This window comes from Acinonyx jubatus, chromosome D3, assembly GCF_027475565.1.
Source record: "Acinonyx jubatus isolate Ajub_Pintada_27869175 chromosome D3, VMU_Ajub_asm_v1.0, whole genome shotgun sequence".
Classification (NCBI taxonomy): Eukaryota; Metazoa; Chordata; class Mammalia; order Carnivora; family Felidae; genus Acinonyx; species Acinonyx jubatus.
This window is the reverse complement of record NC_069392.1, coordinates 11126680-11143848: the sequence shown is the minus strand read 5'-3', so window position 1 is coordinate 11143848 and position 17169 is coordinate 11126680. Positions and strand designations below refer to the sequence as shown.

Genomic DNA, 17169 nt, shown 5'->3' with positions numbered 1-17169 from the left:
AGAAATCGGAAATCAGGATCGCTGGGTGGAAACTGAACGTCCATCGGGCCACCCGGCCTCCGTAGGCTCTGGGGGAGGATCCGTGCCTTGTCTCTTCCCGCTTCGCGCCTCTGGCTTCTCTCTTCCGGCTTCCGGTGGCCGCAAGCGGTCCTTGGCTCGTGGCTGCTCGGTGCGGTCTTCGCCACGGTCGCCTTGAAATCGCCCTCTGCTCTGTATCTTCTCCCTTCTGTAAGAGCACGTGTGACTGCATTTCGGGTCCACCTGGAAAGTCCTGGATCATCTCCTCTTAATCTTAATCACGCCTACAAAGGCTTTCTTTCTTTTTTTTTTTTTTTTTGGCCATGCAAGGTAACCTCAAGTTTCTGGGATTATGGTGTACATCTCTAATGGGGTGCCGCTTCCCAACCTGCCATGGATCCCACTGTCACGGGTCCTGGTCCAGGGTCCTGGTATCCTTCGCATCTCCTGACCCCGCCCAGGACTGTGGAGAAGGCCTCTACATCGAAGTGTCTTCAAGACCACGGTGACCTTTTTCCCTGCTTGCTAACCTGACCAGCACAGTGTCCTTGCCTTCCTTCCTAGACAGGTAACTCTCTTGTTTGTCTTCATGTAGACACTGTGGGCCTTCTTTAATTTCCCCTGGGGTCAAAGCCATTTACTTACGCAGAAATATTTCCAGACAAACCGATAGCCAGAGGCTAAGTTTAGCAGGGTTCTGGGGCAAGGAGGCAGGGTTCTGTCTTCCTAATGGAGTGAAATCAGAACTAATCTCCATCCGTTGCGACCAGGCCAGATTAGACCCATATCTCTGCTGCTCTTGCAGGCCTGTGGGCAGCGTCCCACTCCTGGAAACTTCCAGCTTGAAACGTCCCCCTTTTTGCCCGGCTCTGCACGGGTTTATACGTGATCCTCTCGCGCCCCCTGCTGGTCGGTCTGTGGAATTGCAGGCAGCCCTTCCGGCTTGGCCGCACAAAGACCCGCCAAGTGAGGATAGATACCTCCCCCGCACTAAGGAAAAGGAAGAAAGGCGGGAAGGGTTGTGGAACACCACCGGCATTTAGCACTGAGAGACAAAAACCTAAAACCAGTAAAGAGGAGGCATCGAGCTTGACCCTGACCTGAGTTCTGGGAGCGGCTTCTACGCCGTGTGTAAAGAGGAGGCATCGAGCTTGACCCTGAGTTCTGGGAGCGGCTTCTACGCCGTGTGCTGCAGCGAATAGGACACAGGCTCTGATTTCTCACCTCCTACTTCCTGAGTGAGCTTGGTTGAGTCACTTCCCCTGTCTATGCCTTAGTTTCCTCATCTGTAAAATGGAGTTAATAAATGTACCCACATCACTGGGTTATTGTGAGGTTTAAATGAGCCAGTTTAGGGGCACCTGGGTGGCTCAGTTGGTCAAGCATCCGACTTCGGCTCAGGTCATGTTCCGTCGGGTTCTGTGCTGACAGCTCGGAGCCTGGAGCCTGCTTCGGATTCTGTCTCTGTATGTCTCTGCCCCTCCCCCACTGCATCTCTCCCTCAAAAATAAATAAAAACTTTTTTTTTTTTTTAAAAAGCTTTGAAAATGTCCATACGTGCACTTGAATAAAATATTTATCTGGAGCAAGTGTTGGCAAACTGGCCCATGGGCCATGTATTGCCCATGGCATGCTTTTGTATGACCTGCAAGCTAAGTATGCTTTTTCTATTTTCGGAGGGTTGACACCTAAGCAGAGGGAACAGAGTGACAGTGCCTTAGAGCCACTAAAGTAAATCGGGGCCAGCAGTTAGCAATCTGGCCCCTTGCCTCGTCATTAACATTTTATTGGAATAAACACAGCCACACTCATTCACTTATGTATTGTCTGTGGCTGCTCACGATGGTAGAACTGAGTGGTTGTGACAGAGACTTTCGTGGCTCATGAAGCCCAAATAGTTCGGCCTTTACAGAAAAAGTGTGCCACCTGTTGGCTTAGGAGATCGTTACTAGAAAAGGAAGGACGGAAGGAAGGAAAGAAAGAAAGAAAGGGAGGCAGACAAGGGTGACTGGCCTGGGATGCTAAGGGCAGGCACCTGGAGGGGGTGGAAGGACCACAGCAGTTCAAGTTCATTCATTTACCACAAACAACTGTTTTTATGCAGTTGGTACCGTTCTCCCGCGTGCACCCAGCGTCGGGACATCCTTGTGCATGGGGTTCTCAGGACACCAAGTCTGAGATGGAGTTTAGTACAAGCGGGCTCATGAGGGGGTGCTCTTGGGATCCGGGGGGGAACCCGGGCAAGGACAGGGAAGGAGCAGGAAGGGCCGGAAGGATGAGCCCGGCTGGACTGCAGTGTCAGAAGAGACCTCGCAGACCTCGCAAAGAATTTTGAAGAGCGGCCAAAACTCCGGGGTTGCCCCTAATTAGGGCAAGGAGGCCGAGACTCTACAACCCCCCACACCAAGCAGTCGGTGGATCGAGGCCAAAACGGTAGGGTAGGACCTGGGCAAGGCGGCTCTCTGCAGCCGGGGAGAGGCTCTACAAACAGTCCTTCAGGGGAGGGGGCTGCCATCATCCACCGCGGTGAGCAAAAGCAGACACAGCCCCCGCCCACTGAGGAGTACCTTCTAGGCGGGGCAAGTGTTAAACCTGTAGGCAAGCAAATGCCTAGGCAGTTACAAGCTGCTGGGGAAGGTGGTGGGTGCACTCAGAGTCAGCGTCGGCCGGGACCGAATGTCGATGGACGTGTCCTCTCGGGCTGAGGCTCAAGGGATGAACTGGCCTCGATCAGGTGAAGAGTTGAAAGAAGAATTCGGGGGGCACCTCGGTGGCTCTGTCGGTTAAGCCTCTGGCTCTTGGTTTGGGCTCAGGTCATGATCTCGTGGTTTCGTGAGTTTGAACCCCACATCAGGCTCTGTGCTGACAGCGTGGAGCCTGCCTGGGATTTTCTCTCTCCCTCTCTTTCTGCCCCACTCAATGCTGTCTCTGTCTCCCTCAAAAATAAATAAATAAACATAAAGGAAAAAAAAAAAAAAAAGAAGCGCTCAGGACATGCAAAGGCCCTGAGATGATGTGTTAGTGTCCTTGGGCTCCTGTAATAAATTACCATAAATGGGGGGGGGAGGGTTAGAACAACTGAAATGTATCTTCTCACACTTCTGGAGACTAGAGATCCAAAATGAAGGTGTCAGCAGGGCCGTGTTCTCTCTGAAGTCTTTAGGGGAGGATCCTTCCTCACCTTTTTCACCTTCTGGTGGTTGCTGGTAATTCTTGGCTGGTGGCTGCCTCCCCCAACCCCTGTCTCCCCCATCAGAGTTCTCCCTGTGTGCGTGTGTCTTCACATGGCCTTCTTGTAAGGACACCAAGTCATTGGGGTTATGGCCACCCTAAATCCAGGATGACCTCATCTCCAGATCCTTAAATTACATCTGTAAAGACCTAATTTTCAAATAAGATCCCACTCACAGGTTCCAAGGGCTTCTAGATATTTTGGGGAGAGATGCAGTTCAACCCATGAGAGGTGAGGACAAGGTATGCACATTTGAGAAGCAGAAAGTGGCCAGTGTGGCTGCAGCTGAGTGGGGAGCAGTGGTCAGTGGTTGGACCTCACAGGACCTGGAGGCCGGTCAGGAAACGAACTCCCTTCTCAAACCAGCCTTTTGATCCTCTGTATGTGAGACAGGGCATCTGCCCACAGTACAGCTGAAAAAATAAGAAAAGAAAGGACAACGATTCTGGTCTTACCCTCAGATCATCCTGTCTCAGGCCTCCAGGCCAGGTTCAACAGGCACTGGAATTTGAAGGCACCAGAGCCTGGGATAAGACCCCCGTGGGCATATCTTCTTAGAATGGGTTCAGTTTCCCCCCAGCCACAGTCTGTGTGAGGAATGATTTGTGATTTCCATGTGCCTCCAGGTGAATCTTTACGGTTCACCGCCAAGGGCAAGAAGGGCCCCCCACATCTCCAATGTTGGGCTCCCAGCAGGGCCAAGAGGCAGGGGGATGGGGGGGTCCTCAGCTGCCATCGGTCACAGGTGAGCTACCCGATGTCCACACAGGTGTGGCTCACACCTGGTCTCCTGCCTCAGGTTACCATGGCCTCCTGCATCCATCAAGGTTCCTCTGCAGGTTCCTGGGAATAGGGGGCTGCTTTTCTGGGGAAGGGGATTCTGGGGTGATGGGCAGTGAATGGCCAGGGCCACACTGAAACTGTCAGGTGGTGACATACAGGGTAGCGGTCTCCAGCACCTCCCTTGCCGCCCTTACAGGGAATGGCCACAGGTGAGAAGGGGCCAGAGGAGCCCAGCTTGAACCTGACCTTGGTTTCTACCCTGTGATCTTGAGCTAGTGTTTCCTCCTTTGGGGGCCTCGGTTTCCCTGTGTGTCAATGGATAGAAAGGCAGTCGTCCGGGACTTGTGTAACCCTGTACAAACTAAAATCGACTGCCGCTAAGCCTTTGTAAATACCATCAAATTTTCTAGAAACCCCATGGGTGATTTATAGGTGACAAAGGGAAAACCTTTACGGAAGAGGAGTCTGGCAGACGGCCCTTACCCTGCTGACGAGCGTTCCCATCGCCCGCTTTGCGACAGATTGACAGCATAGCCCCAATTCAGTCGTGGGGAAATGCCAGCTGGACCTCCCCTGGGGGACACATTCAGCCACGTGTAATCTTGGGCTGAATCACGGACCAGGGGACAAAATGGTGGTTGAGACGCTGGCTGAAATTTGAATACACGGTGTTAGAAAAAAAAGTATTATATCAATGCTAAACATTTCTGAATTTGATGACTGCACTGTGGTTATGGACTGGATCTGGGGGGAAGAGTCTCAGCATGAAGGGCCATGATGAGTACAACTAGTTTTGTAATAACGATAATATACGGAGAGAGGTAAGTCAAGTGGGCTGAATGTTAATCCTCAGTGAGCCCAGTGAGGACACGTGGGTGTTGACAGCCATTACCCAATTTTATAGAAAAGACAACAGGCTCAGGGATCAGCACTTTGCTGGGGGCCACCTAGCCAGTATGTGGCCAGCCGGGATTCTTAGAAGCCCCAGCCTCAATCAAGTCCCCTGGGGAACCACATCCTAATTCGCAGAATGCTCACTGCACTTGGAATTCGTTGTCTCATGTGGGATCCCCCCTGAGCACAGGGACGGCGCTTGTCTTGTTAACGGCTGTAGCCCCAGTGCCTGCACGGGAGTCACTCAGATATTTGCTGGGCTGCATTAGACTACTAGGTGTCAGGATCCCCAGAAAAGCTGCTGTTGGAAGAAACAGAGGAACGCTTGGAACGGAAATGAGAACCTCCGCGGGGGAAAAAACTGAGGGCATTCAAATAAAGCACGGAGTTGAGTTAATAATAATGTATCAATATCCGTTCGATTGTGACAAATGCACCACGCCCACGCGAACGCCCACGCAAACCGCAGGGGAACCCGGGTGCAGGGTGAGTGGGAACTCTTAATATTCTCACAACTTTTCTGTCAATCTGAAATGACCCTAAAATTAAGAGTTTATTAAATTTTTTTAAGGATATTTTGAAAATGAAAAGGATTTGAGGGGTCGGTATTTATAGATGTGGAATAATCGCTAAGGTGTATTAGAAAGGGCTAAAAGCGAGGTGCTCAAAGGAAAAGGCTCTCTACCCATGTTGCTTCTACATACAGGTCAGCAAACTATGTTCCGGGCCAAATTGGGTCAGCCACCCATTTCTCTATGACCTCACAGCCAAGAATGGTTTTCCCATTTTTAAGTGGTTGGGAAAAAAAAAAAAATCAAAAGAGAGTACCATTTGGGGACCCATGAAACCGATAGGAAATTCAAATGGCAGCGTCCATCAATAAAGTTTTATTGGAACACAGCCACACACACATCCACTGATGTGGCTACTTTCCTGTTGCGACAACCACAAGCTTGGCTGTCCCTGGAGAGACAGACGGATGAGAAGTTTGGACAGTGGTTTGCTGTAGGAAGGAGAACAGATTGGATGCGGGAACGGGAGTGATGGTTGCTGGATGTATCCTTAAAAATCTAAGTCATTTACCAAAAGACGTTTTGAGAAGGAAGGTGGGTTTCGCAGGGCCCCTGGGAAGGGGGTTGAGACATCTTAAGTAGAAAGGATCATGCCTGAAGGCATTTGAGGCATCCGTTGTTATTTCACTGGATAGAAGAAGCCCTTTCCAAAGGTCGGTCTTCTCATGGTGGGGCAGGTGAGTATCAGGCAAGCAGGCACAGAGTTCTCTCTTCTGCGCCTTGCTGTTTGCCCTTTCTAACACACCTGAGCGATTATTCCACATCTATAAATACCGACCTCTCAAATCCCTTTAATTTTCAAAATATCCTTAAAAAAGATTTAATAAACTCTTTATTTTAGAATCATTTTTAGATTTACAGAAAAGTTGTGAGACTATTAGAGTTCCTACACACTCTGCACCCAGGTTCCCCTGCCGGTTAGCATCCCCATGGTCCATTTGTCACAATGGAACCAAAATCGATACAATATTATTAACTAAAGGGCATGGTTTGTTTGGATGTCCTCAGCCTTTCTCTTTCTCTGTCCCAGGATCCCATGTTACATTTAGTTGTCCTGTCTCCTCAGGCTCCTCCTGGCCGGGACAGTTTCTCAGACTTCTTGACAATTTTGAGGAGTCCTGATCAGGGATTTTTTTTTTTTTGGATGTCCCCCACTTGGGGTTTATCTGATGTCTTCTCATAATTAGACTCTTCATGTGGAGGAAATCAAGACTCCAGTCTCCTGTCCTCTCTCTATCCTGCCTCTGCGAAACCCTTCCAAGTCCTTCCCGCAGCCTTTTCCCCCTGGGAAGGTAACTCCCTCACGATCCAGACACGACTTCCCACAGTCCCCAGCGCACTCATGATGGCAGCTTCGGGTAGAGCCGGCTTAGACCTACCTGATTGTTAATCCTTGAGTGTGATCAGAGAGGCCGGTCTGGTGGGGCCCAGGTGCCCCCAGATTATATTTGCTGGGAGAGAAAAGGAGGCAAGAGACAACCTGGCAAGGAAGGAGAACAGGAAGATTAATAATAATGTTACAACGTGGCTGTTTATTAAATGCACGGGGATATACAATACAACCCAGGAGCAGTCCCTCCGTCCCGGACATGTGGCGACCATATTTTCCTGGCCCAGCATTGGGACACACAGATTGGCAAAGAGCATTCCATTTTTTTAATACCTTTGAAAGACCTTCTGATTTGTGAATTTCTTTAGGGAAGGCTACGTTTAGTTGCACATTTTAATAAAGGCAGTTCATGAAAATAATAAAATAAAAGTACACGAAGCCAGGACTGGTGGGGCAACCCACACTTGCCCCCTCATAAAAGGTTAATATCCTGGAGCTGCCTTATAAAGCCTGCTTCAGCCCCTCCTGACCAGGGTCTCTGTGTGCAGAAAACAACCCCCTAATTGTCATTTAATTAAAGAGCATTTTCACGAATATCAATAAATAAAGTGATCCCTTAAATCATCCACTCTAGGTGTGTGAGGGTACATTTTTACATGTGTATGTGTGCTTTCCTCGGAAGGGACTACAAGAGGCGGAGAGGGCGAAATTCGACCTTCCAAGTAACCCTCTACACAAAGCAAATAAATCCTCATGAAGGGGGTTGAATAGTGTCCCCCGAAGAGATACACTCCCATGCCCTACACCCTGGAACCTACCAATGTGACCTTAGTTGGAAGAGGGTCCTTGCAGATAGAAAGTTAAGGATCTTGATGTGAGGTCATCCTGGATTTGAGATGGGCTCTAAGACCAGGAAGAGAAAGGAGAGGGGAGTGGATTTGACACAGATGCACAAGGGAGAAGGCATTGTCAACAGGAGTCAGAGACTGGAGGGATGCCGTCACAAGTCACGGGCCACCTGGGGCCACCGGGAGCTGGACCAGGCAAGGAAGGATATTCCCCTAGAGACTACCAGGAGGGTGCAGCCCTGCCCACACCTTGATTTGGGGTCTCCTGCCTCCAGAACTGTGAAGGGATACATTTCTGTTAAGTCACCACGTTTCTGGTAATGTTACAGCACCTGTAAGAAACCAACGAACCTCAAAATCCTAGCTCTTAAGACTACTTAATACTACTTAATATGTCACAGCTCTGTGACTTTGAGCAAGCTGCCTTAATCTGGTTCCCAGCGGACTCGCCGGCAAAACAGACATGTTTATTTCCAATGGACACGTTCTAATACTTACAAGGGACGCTGTCATAGATTCATGGTGTCTGGCAGCCTTTCTGAACCTCAGTTTCCTTATCTCTGAATGGGAGGCAAGCATCCCTAATCCTTACGCCCCCCCCCCCCCCCGCCTTCTTCGGGCTGTTTTAGGATTCAATAATAAAAGAAAATACAGAACGGGGCTAAAACGACTTCCGAGTGTTCCCCAGCACTCAAGCGCCCAACCCGCCACACGCAGACCCCAGCCAACCAGCGCCCCCGGGCGCCTGCGGGGCCACGGGTTTCTACGGGCGAGAACAGCCTGCGCATGCGCAGAATGCAAGCGCTCAGGCCCGCCCCTTGAGGGGTGTGACTTCCTTGGGTCGCTCCGGTTCGGCCACGCCTGCTTCCGGAGAGGGCGGGCTTACGTGTGAAACACGTGATCTTGTTCCAGCTCGCCAAAGATGGCGGCCCCCAGAGCGGGAGCGTGAAAGTTGTTGGTGAAAGACGCTGTCCACCTGCGCTGGCATCGCAACCCAGTGGGGACCGTGCGCCATGTCGCGACTGATCGTGAAGAACCTCCCGAATGGGGTGAGTGCGGGGCCTGGACTTGAGAATCTGAAATTGGGAGCAGCCAGTTGGGGGCTAGGAAGGAGGTGGCTGGGGAGAATTGAGGGGCTTCGGCCCTGGGGCAGGACTCAGGACGTATTCGAAACCCAAAAGGACAGGATCGGTGGCAAATCCCCCATTTGACAGTTGGGAGAGGGGGACAGCGAGCGCTCAAGGTTACACAGCCGGTCCGAGGGTACCTGACTTCCATCCCGACAACTTTTCCGGCGGAGATGCCAACACCCCACGTGGGCTGAATGCTCTCTTCCACAACCCCTCTGGTCCGATCACGTTTTTTTGTTCACTTGTGACTGGGTCGGACCCTGCACTTGTATTCATCTCCCACTCGGGAAACTGTTGGAGAGGCAAATGGGGACTATTAGCTTGAGGACCTGCGTTACAATCCTGACTCCCAACTTTAGGGCCAGTGGGCATAATTTAAGGAGACTGAGTGCGTGTGAAGGGCTTTAAACCGTTTATCCAATAAGTAGAGAGGGGTGAGCCAGTCACACTTGTCACTGTTTCAAGAGCCAAGCACAGAACCTGGCACGTGGTAGACATTCAGTAAAAACATGTGGAACGAATAAGTGAAGAAATAGCCGGGAAGTAGGTGGTGTCAGATGCCTGGAGGCAGCGTGCCCCAGGGGTTCATCCTTACCTATTTTGCTATAACTTTTGTTGGGATGAAGAGCCCCCCCACCACTGGTGTGGCTAGTAAGCTCGTTCCCAAGATACAAAATGTGCCCTTTGGATGGGATGAGACGTCTTTTGGACTCTTAACTCTAATTCCTCAGGAGGTTCTCTCCTTAGGAGTGACAACACAAAGCCATTTCGGCTTTAGTGAGTGTGTGTGTGTGTGTGTGTGTGTGTGTGTAACTCCTCCCCCCCCCCCCCAGCGGTTGTGGGGGACCTATGACAGGATTTTAAGAATTCAAACACTACAAAAAAAAAAATTTTTCAAACAGCGCAATGGTGTATGAAATGAGAAGCAAAATCTTTTGCTCCACCCTGCCTCTGTCTTTCTGTCCAGGAGGAATCATCTTCAGTGGTTTGTTTTTAGGACTCCTCATTGGTGTTTCTTCATGTCTAAATAGCGTGCTCTCTCCTCCATTTCGTGGTCTGTTTACCTCAGTGACTATCTGCTGACCCTCCCCTAAGCAAGATGAGGAATTTTGATCATCTGTTTTTCCCTAACTGTCTGTTATATTATTTTTAATTCTTCCATTGTTTACCCTAAGGAGTAAACCTTCAGAATACATCTTGATCCATCCATCTGCTTTAGGCAGTGTCTCTTGGTGCCTCACGTTGATGGATGAGGACTTTAGCATAGCTACCCTCCCAACTTCCGTCTCATTGGGCTTCTTCTCTCGTTGGACTGACACTCTTACCCTTGCTTGTCTTGTCTGATGAATGAAAGAATTCACGAAAACCAATGGTAGTAGTAGCTGACGTTTTGAGAGCTCGCTGCGTCCCAGGCACCGCACCAGTGGCTTTCGGTTAAGTAACTCATTTATTCCTCAGCAGAACCCTACAAGGTAGCTTCCATGATTACGCCCATTTTAAAGGTGAAGCGACCGAACTACAGCAAAGGAGAGTGATTTCCCTGAGGTCGCACACAGCTGGTAATTCAAAGAGCAGGGATTGAATTGAGCAGTCTGCTTCTAGAAATGTGCGTTCCTGACCCCTTCACCGTACTGTCTCTCTTTGCACGATAGCATACACTTTTCTTAACTCTTTCCCAACACATATTTAGTAGTGAGTACTTGTTATGTTGCTGATATTGTAGATAGTGGGAGATAAAATTCAGTCCCCCCTCCTCCCCTCCCTTAGAGCACGAGCAGTCTAGCAGAGGAGATCGGAGCCAAATCACTGTGACATAAGGTCAAGGATCGAAGTAGGACCCCGTGCTGTGTGAGCACAGGCGGCTTGGTTACCTGACCCACCTGAGGAGTCCGGGAGAGGCCTCCTGGGGGAGATGACTGAATTGAGAATGAAGGGTTAGCCGGGGCCTTTTGGGAAGATTGCACCCACAGGAGACGACCAGTAAAACCTCAGAGGTGGGAGTCGGGGAGGGCTTCGAGAAGTTTGGCAAGAGGTGGTACTGCAGGGGTGGGTCAGGCCGGGTCGTGGAGAATCTCGTGTTTTACCTTAGCAGCTTCTCCATGAGCCTTTGGCGTCCGAAAGTCGCCAAGAGGTTTTGGACAGAGGAATGGTGGGGTCAGACTTGCGCGTGGCTCTTCCCAGGTAGTGGGGGTGATGAATTTCACTGCCTTTTATGTACCTGAGCTGAGTCACAGACCTCGAGCCTGTAGATCTTGGGTAGACCATTGGTCCTCCACGAGCTTCGTTTTCTCCTCTCTAAAAACGTGGGTAATGATCCCTAACTCATAGGGTGATACGAGATTTTAATGATTACAGAGTTATTAAGAACCTGCCTCAGAAAAGGTGTTTTCCCTTCCTACTGGGCTGCCAAGGTCTCCAGTGTTTTTAATTTTAGACCTTGTATTGGCTATTTTGGGGGGTTTTTGGTGTCCCCAGTACTACATACACACAGTTTTCCCAGTCACTGCTTAAAAAAACTCACCGTGGGGCGCCTGGGTGGCTCAGTCAGTTAAGCGTCCGACTTCAGCTCAGGTCATGATCTCGCAGTCTGCGGGTTTGAGCCCCGCGTCGGGCTCTGTGCTGACAGCTCAGAGCCTGGAGCCTGCTTCAGATTCTGCCTCCCTCTCTCTCTGCCCCTTCCCTGCTCATGCTTTGTCTCTCTCTCTCTGTCAAAAATAAATAAACATTTAAAAAATAAATAAATAAATAAATAAATAAATAAAATAAAAAACTCACTGAATTGGATGGGTAGCCTGGCTGGAGTGAGGATGGGGGCCAGGAGCCAGTTTCCATACTGTGGGCCCCGTGACCAAATCCTAAGAACATTAATGAATTAGTTTTCTATTGCTATTACAAGAAATTGCCACAAACGAAGTGGCTTAGACAATCCACATTGGTAATCTTACAGTTTTTGAGGGCAGAGAACCTTGTTTTTTCTTTTAAATCTTATTATTAGTTAGTTTTGAGAGAGCGGGTGCATGGGGGGCGGAGGCACAGAAAGAGGAAGAGAGAGGGAGAGAATCCCAACCAGGCTCCACAACACCAGTGCAGAGCCTGTCCTGAGGCTCGAACCCATGAACCGTGAGATCATGGCCTGAGCCAAAGTCGGACACCTAACCGGCTGAGCCACCCCAGTGCTGAAATCCTAAAATCAAGGCGTTGGTAGGGCCGAGTTCCTTTTGGAGACTCCCGGGGAGAATCTGTTTCCTTGCCTTTTTTAAGCTTCTCCAGGCTGCCTGCTCTCCTGGGCTTCTGGCCACCTCCTGAATGGTCAAAGCCAACAGCATGGCATCGTGCAGTCTCTTTCTGTCTCCAACATCCCATCACCTTTTCCGGCCCTGACCCTCCTGTCTCTCTCGTATAGTGGAACATGGACCTCAGATCCACCCGGATAATCCAGGAGAACTTCCCCATCTTGGGATCCTTAATGTAATCACATCTGTGAAATGCCTTTGCCATCAACAGTCATATACTCACGGGGCCCAGGGATTAGGATGTGGACATCTACCCTCCACCACAGTGAGCAAACACATGTAACCTACCATGTTCATTTGTTCACGCATTTATCCTGACAGGTCTTTATCAGGTGTTGGCTGTGGAGTGGCCACAGGGCTGACCTCCCGATGTGTTCGCTCTCCTTATCCTAACAGGGAATCCCAGGGCCTCGGGGTTTCCAGCCCGGTTTTGCCCCCTTGGCTCTGAGGACTCCCCTGCTCCTCCCTCACTGCGCCCCTTCCGTCCCAGATGAAGGAGGAGCGTTTCAGGCAGCTGTTTGCCTCCTTTGGCGCCCTGACCGACTGCAGCCTGAAGTTCACCAAAGACGGCAAGTTCCGTAAGTTTGGCTTCATCGGCTTCAAGTCGGAGGAAGAGGCCCAATCGGCACTGAACCATTTCAACAGGAGTTTTATCGACACATCCCGGATCGTGGTGAGTCCACTTCCGCCTGCCCGTCGAACCTGACCCCACTTGACCTTCCCCTCTCCGCTCCTGTCCGGAGCCTGGCTGCTTCCAGACCATGCTGCCCCGGTCCACCTCACCGGTGCTCAAACTTCCTGCGTACGATTCCCTTGGAGAGCTTTCTCCGCAGTTTCCGACTCAGCGTGGGGGCGGGGTGGGACTCAGCGTGGGGGCGGGGAGCGCCCACCCGATGCTGGGGGTTTAGAGAAACATCGTGCCCCTGGCCCCGTCCTCATGGGTGAATAGGCCGCTTTCAGTCCGTGTTGTCAGCGCTGTGACGGGGAAGCGCCAGGGGGCCCGGGTCCTGGCCTGGGAAGGGGTCAGGAGAGCTTCCTGGAGGAGGAGGTCCTGCCCGTGTCACTCATGTACATCTAATGAGTTGGTAAAACATCCTTAACGCTCTGGTGAGAAGAGAAAACCAGATGTTGGACAAGTGTGTATCTTGCGATCCCATTCAGACAATTCGTATTTTTTAGTCTACAAGTGTGTGATGTGAAGAGAGCCTCGTGGAAGGATTTTTACCAAAACGTTAATTTCTCCCTCCGGGTGATAAGGGTTAGGGTAAAAACGGGTTTTTGTTTGTTTGGTTTTTTTTTTTTTTTTTTGCACTTGTACTTTCCTCTTTGATTTAAGCTTCATACATTGAACACATGTCATTGCTACAGAAACAGCAGAACTATTTTGAAAATCCCTACAAAGGGGTGTGGCAGGGTGGTAGCCTGTCCCCAGGGGGCAGAGGTGGCCGCCTGGCCCTCCTGAGCGTGGCAGAAAGCGTGGCTCTCAGCTCAGGCTGGCCACCAAGCACTTCCGGGCTTCCGAGCGGTCGCCCCCCTGTCTCGTCACCCCAGAGCTGTCCTCTGGGGCCAGCTGAGCTTGCCCCACGGTAATTACAGTGATCCGGGAAGCCGCCACCTTAGCCTCGACCCCCTGCGTCAGCCACCCTGGGGGCTGGATGGCTAAGAACTCGGGCTCCAGAGCCGACCCCCTGCGCAATTAAAAATCCGTGCAGAACTTTCAACTCCCCCCAAATCTAACTACTAATAGCCTACTGTTGACCAGGAGCCCTACTGATAACAGTTAACATGTATTTTGCATGTTATATGTGTTCTGTGCTGTAATCTTACGATAAAATAAGCTAAAAAAACCCAAACACATTAAGGAAATCATGAGAGAAAAGACATTCACGATGCTGTACTGTATTTAGCAAAAAAAAAAAAAAAATCTGCGTACAAGCGGACCCGCACGGTTCCAACTCGTAGCATCCCAGAGACATCTGTAGTCCCTGCCGGCCTTTGCCCGTCCTCGCTAAAGTCACCACGGTCACTGCACTTACCCGCAAGTTCCACGCGCCAGGCGGTCTGAGCCCTCTGCAGGTGGGAGCGACCCCCACCCTCCCCACTTTGAACATCGGAAAGGTTAAGTGGCTGTGACCTTCGACCTGGGTGATCGGGACAGGAGTGGAGACAGGAACTCGGGGGTTGTGGTTCAAGGGTCGGTTGTGATTTGCTTCAGCTGACTCAGCCAGCAAGTGACAGCCACCTTTGTAAAAAGGCCCGGCTCCCCAGGTGCCGAAGGGGAGCGCCCGTGCTGGGCGGGTGGCAGTGTCCCCATCACCCTCTCTCTCCCACGCAGGTGGAGTTCTGCAAGTCGTTTGGGGACCCGACAAAGCCCCGGGCCTGGAGCAAGCATGCCCAGAAAACAAGCCAGTCTAAGAATCCCTCAAAAGGCCAAGACTCCGTCTCCACGGAACCTAAGAAAGTGCGTAGAAGGTCACTCCCACCCGCATCCCCGGTGTCAGCAAGGTGGTGGCCCCTGCATGGGCTGGGCGGTGGGAGCGGGAATGGCCAGACACCCCCCCTCGGGTGGTTCCTGAAGGCGGGTGCTCCCCGGGCAATGCGTTCTGTTCCCCCTTCCCCCTCATCTGTGACCCTCACCGTCTGCGACTTCTTTTTGCAGGATGACAAGACGAAAAAGGTAGCAAGTGAGCTGGAGAAGGTGCGTGTGTCCCGTTGGCCGAGAGCGTGGGTGCCCTGGGTGGTGCTGGGCGGGCTGCGGCAGGCTCAGAGGGGGTGAGGCAGCCTGGCAGGCAGAGGTGGGCCTCGTCTTCCTTGCCATGTGTCTGTGGCTCCGTAGTCCTCTAGTCTGGTGAAGGGTACCACCAACTGCCCCCAGGGTCCTCAGGAGGCCAGGGACGTGAGCTCGGCGGATGCCCTCATCCTCCGGGGAGGCAGGCGGGTGCGCCCTAGCTGAGCCTTCTCTGCCTGTCCCCCTTTGTCCCCGGCCCCGGTGCCACCAGCTGAAGAAAGACGCCGAGTTCCGGGAGTTCCTGTCGGTTCATCAGAAGCGGACGCAGACAGCCACTTGGGCGAACGATGCCCTGGACGCCGAGCCCTCGGAAGGGAAGGGCAGGCCTGCCAGTGACTACCTGAACTTCGACTCCGACTCGGGGCAGGAGAGTGACGAGGAGGGGCCTGGGGAGGACCCGGAAGGTAAGGGCATCCGCGTGCACCTCCCTGCCGGAGCGCGTGCCCTTGCGTGTGTCCAGACCAGCAGGGGTGTGACCTTGGGCCCCTCAGTGCCAGACACAGGAGACGACTGTGAGAGACGCTGTCCTCAAGTGGGGGTGGTTATCCCACCCAAGATGCCCTGACCCGGCCTGGTCACAGTCAGTCAAATATTTATGGGGCACCCGCTGAATTCCGGGCATTCAGGACATAGCAGTGAGCAAAAGACAGAAGAATCCTGCTCGCATGGAGCCCCCATTCCAGTGGTGGGGAGAGAAACCACAGGAGATGAAGTTCAGTGTTGACGACGTGCCTAAAGACGGGGGCCACAGAGAGAAAGCAGGAAAGGGGGGAGGAGAGCTCCCGGGGAAGGCCTGTTGAGGAGGGGACCGTAGAGCGGAGGCCTGAAGGCGGTGAGGGAGGGCACCTCTGTCCTCAGCAGGGGCCCACAGCCACGTCGGGGGGGGGTGGGATGCGAGCGGGAGCAGTCGCCATCCAGAGTGGCAGTTGCTGTGGTCGTGGGTCGGGCGTCGATTTTGCATTGAGGCAGGAGAATGACTTCCCTGTGAATTTCAGGCCTGGTAAAGCTTCTGGCAACACTGGAGTCCAGACGACTCGCTGGGAGCTGCTGGGATAGAGCAGGGGAGGCGCGGGAAGGGGGTCGCTGGCAGAGGGAGGAGGGTGGCCAGGGCACAGGGCAGAGGGAAGTGCAGGAGCTCGAGGGGACCCCGCGTGGTTTGGGGTGGCTGCCGGGGAGAAGCCGGGCAGCTCACGTGGGCCGGAGGAAGAGGGCGGGTGTCCCGGGAGCATCTGGAGGCCACTCCAGGAGTGACGGTCCTGTCCGTGCTCTCAGAAGAGTCCCGCAGGCCGCAGTCGAAAGAGCAGGCTGACGAGGGCAGGGCAGGGCCGGCCCGGGGAGTCGCGTGGCTCTCGACCAGCCGTGGCCCGTGAGATACCAGAACTCCCCGCGGTTCACCCCGGTTAACGTCACGTGTCAGAGGACCCACCGGGGCTGCCCCCGGTGGCCCTCTGCCGCCCCGGCCCCTGCTCCGCTCACTGCCCCCCCCGCTTTTCGCAGAGGAGGGTGGCCGCGAACCCAGGGCGGCCGTGCAGCAGGAACTGTCCGACATGGACTACCTGAAATCCAAGATGGTCACGTCCGAGTCGCTGTCATCCTCGGAAGAGGAGGGGAGCGAAGACGAAGCTGTCAGCTGTGCGGACGGGAGCAAGGCCGTCCGTCAAGACGGAGGGGGGCGCGCGGCTGGCCCGGAGCAGGACGCGCCGTCCAGGGACAAGAGGCCGGGGGCGGCCGGCGCTGAGGTGTGTGCGTGAGGACGTGCGCGGGCGCTCGGGAGGCAGAGGGAGGATGGGGAGGGGACGTGTGCCCTCGTCCTCGCCCATGCTCGCTGCGACCCCTTTGCTGGCGGCGGGTATCATAAAGGAAAGACCGCTCTGCGGCTCAGCCCTGCCGCTTGCTCACCGTGCGACCTAGAGCAAGCACTTCCCCCTCCTGAGTTTATTTTCTGTGGCAACGTGGAGAGGCCACCTGCCTTCTGGAGCTGAAGGGTGTGAATGAGCCAGTTGAGAGGTAGGAGCAGGTGATACTTTCTGTTTTGTAGCAGGATAGGCGGGTGTGAGCCCACAGTCGGCAATACCGATGGGATTAATTGAGTGCTTACTACATGCTGGGTACAACGCGCGCTTTGTCATTTGTCGTGGACTCTTAGGACAGCCTACTGGGGAGCGGGGGCATGCAGGGATTCCTGTCCCATTTTGTAGGTGAGGAAACCGAGGCCCAGAGGAGGGAAGCGACTTGGCCAAGGTCATGGCTGGGAAGTTGTGGGGTCACGACTGCTGGGCTG

General features: G+C 52.9%; 1 protein-coding gene and 1 long non-coding RNA gene across 5 annotated transcripts in view; one reads left to right on the top strand and one right to left on the bottom strand.

The window, feature by feature from the left end:
* Positions 1–1155: 1155 nt before the first annotated feature.
* On the bottom strand, positions 1156–8482 carry LOC106971721 (uncharacterized). The gene is made up of 3 exons (XR_001429729.3): positions 8176–8482; positions 6879–6979; positions 1156–3663 (listed from the first exon to the last, which is right to left on the bottom strand). It is a non-coding gene; the product is annotated as an uncharacterized LOC106971721 (long non-coding RNA).
* A 77-nt stretch (positions 8483–8559) lies between these two features.
* RBM19 (RNA binding motif protein 19) overlaps positions 8560–17169 on the top strand; it is a 151793-nt gene continuing 143183 nt past the window's right edge. Inside the window, exons 1-6 of one of the 4 annotated variants that reach the window (XM_027044324.2) lie at positions 8560–8726; positions 12591–12773; positions 14436–14561; positions 14760–14798; positions 15100–15292; positions 16386–16627. In XM_027044324.2, the coding sequence (XP_026900125.2) occupies positions 8691–8726; positions 12591–12773; positions 14436–14561; positions 14760–14798; positions 15100–15292; positions 16386–16627 (819 nt within the window). In that variant the 5' untranslated portion in view covers positions 8560–8690. Of the gene's footprint in view, positions 8727–12590; positions 12774–14435; positions 14562–14759; positions 14799–14924; positions 15293–16385; positions 16628–17169 lie in introns of those variants that run through there. The other 3 variants (XM_053206699.1, XM_027044326.2, XM_027044325.2) reach the window with 3 other exon arrangements.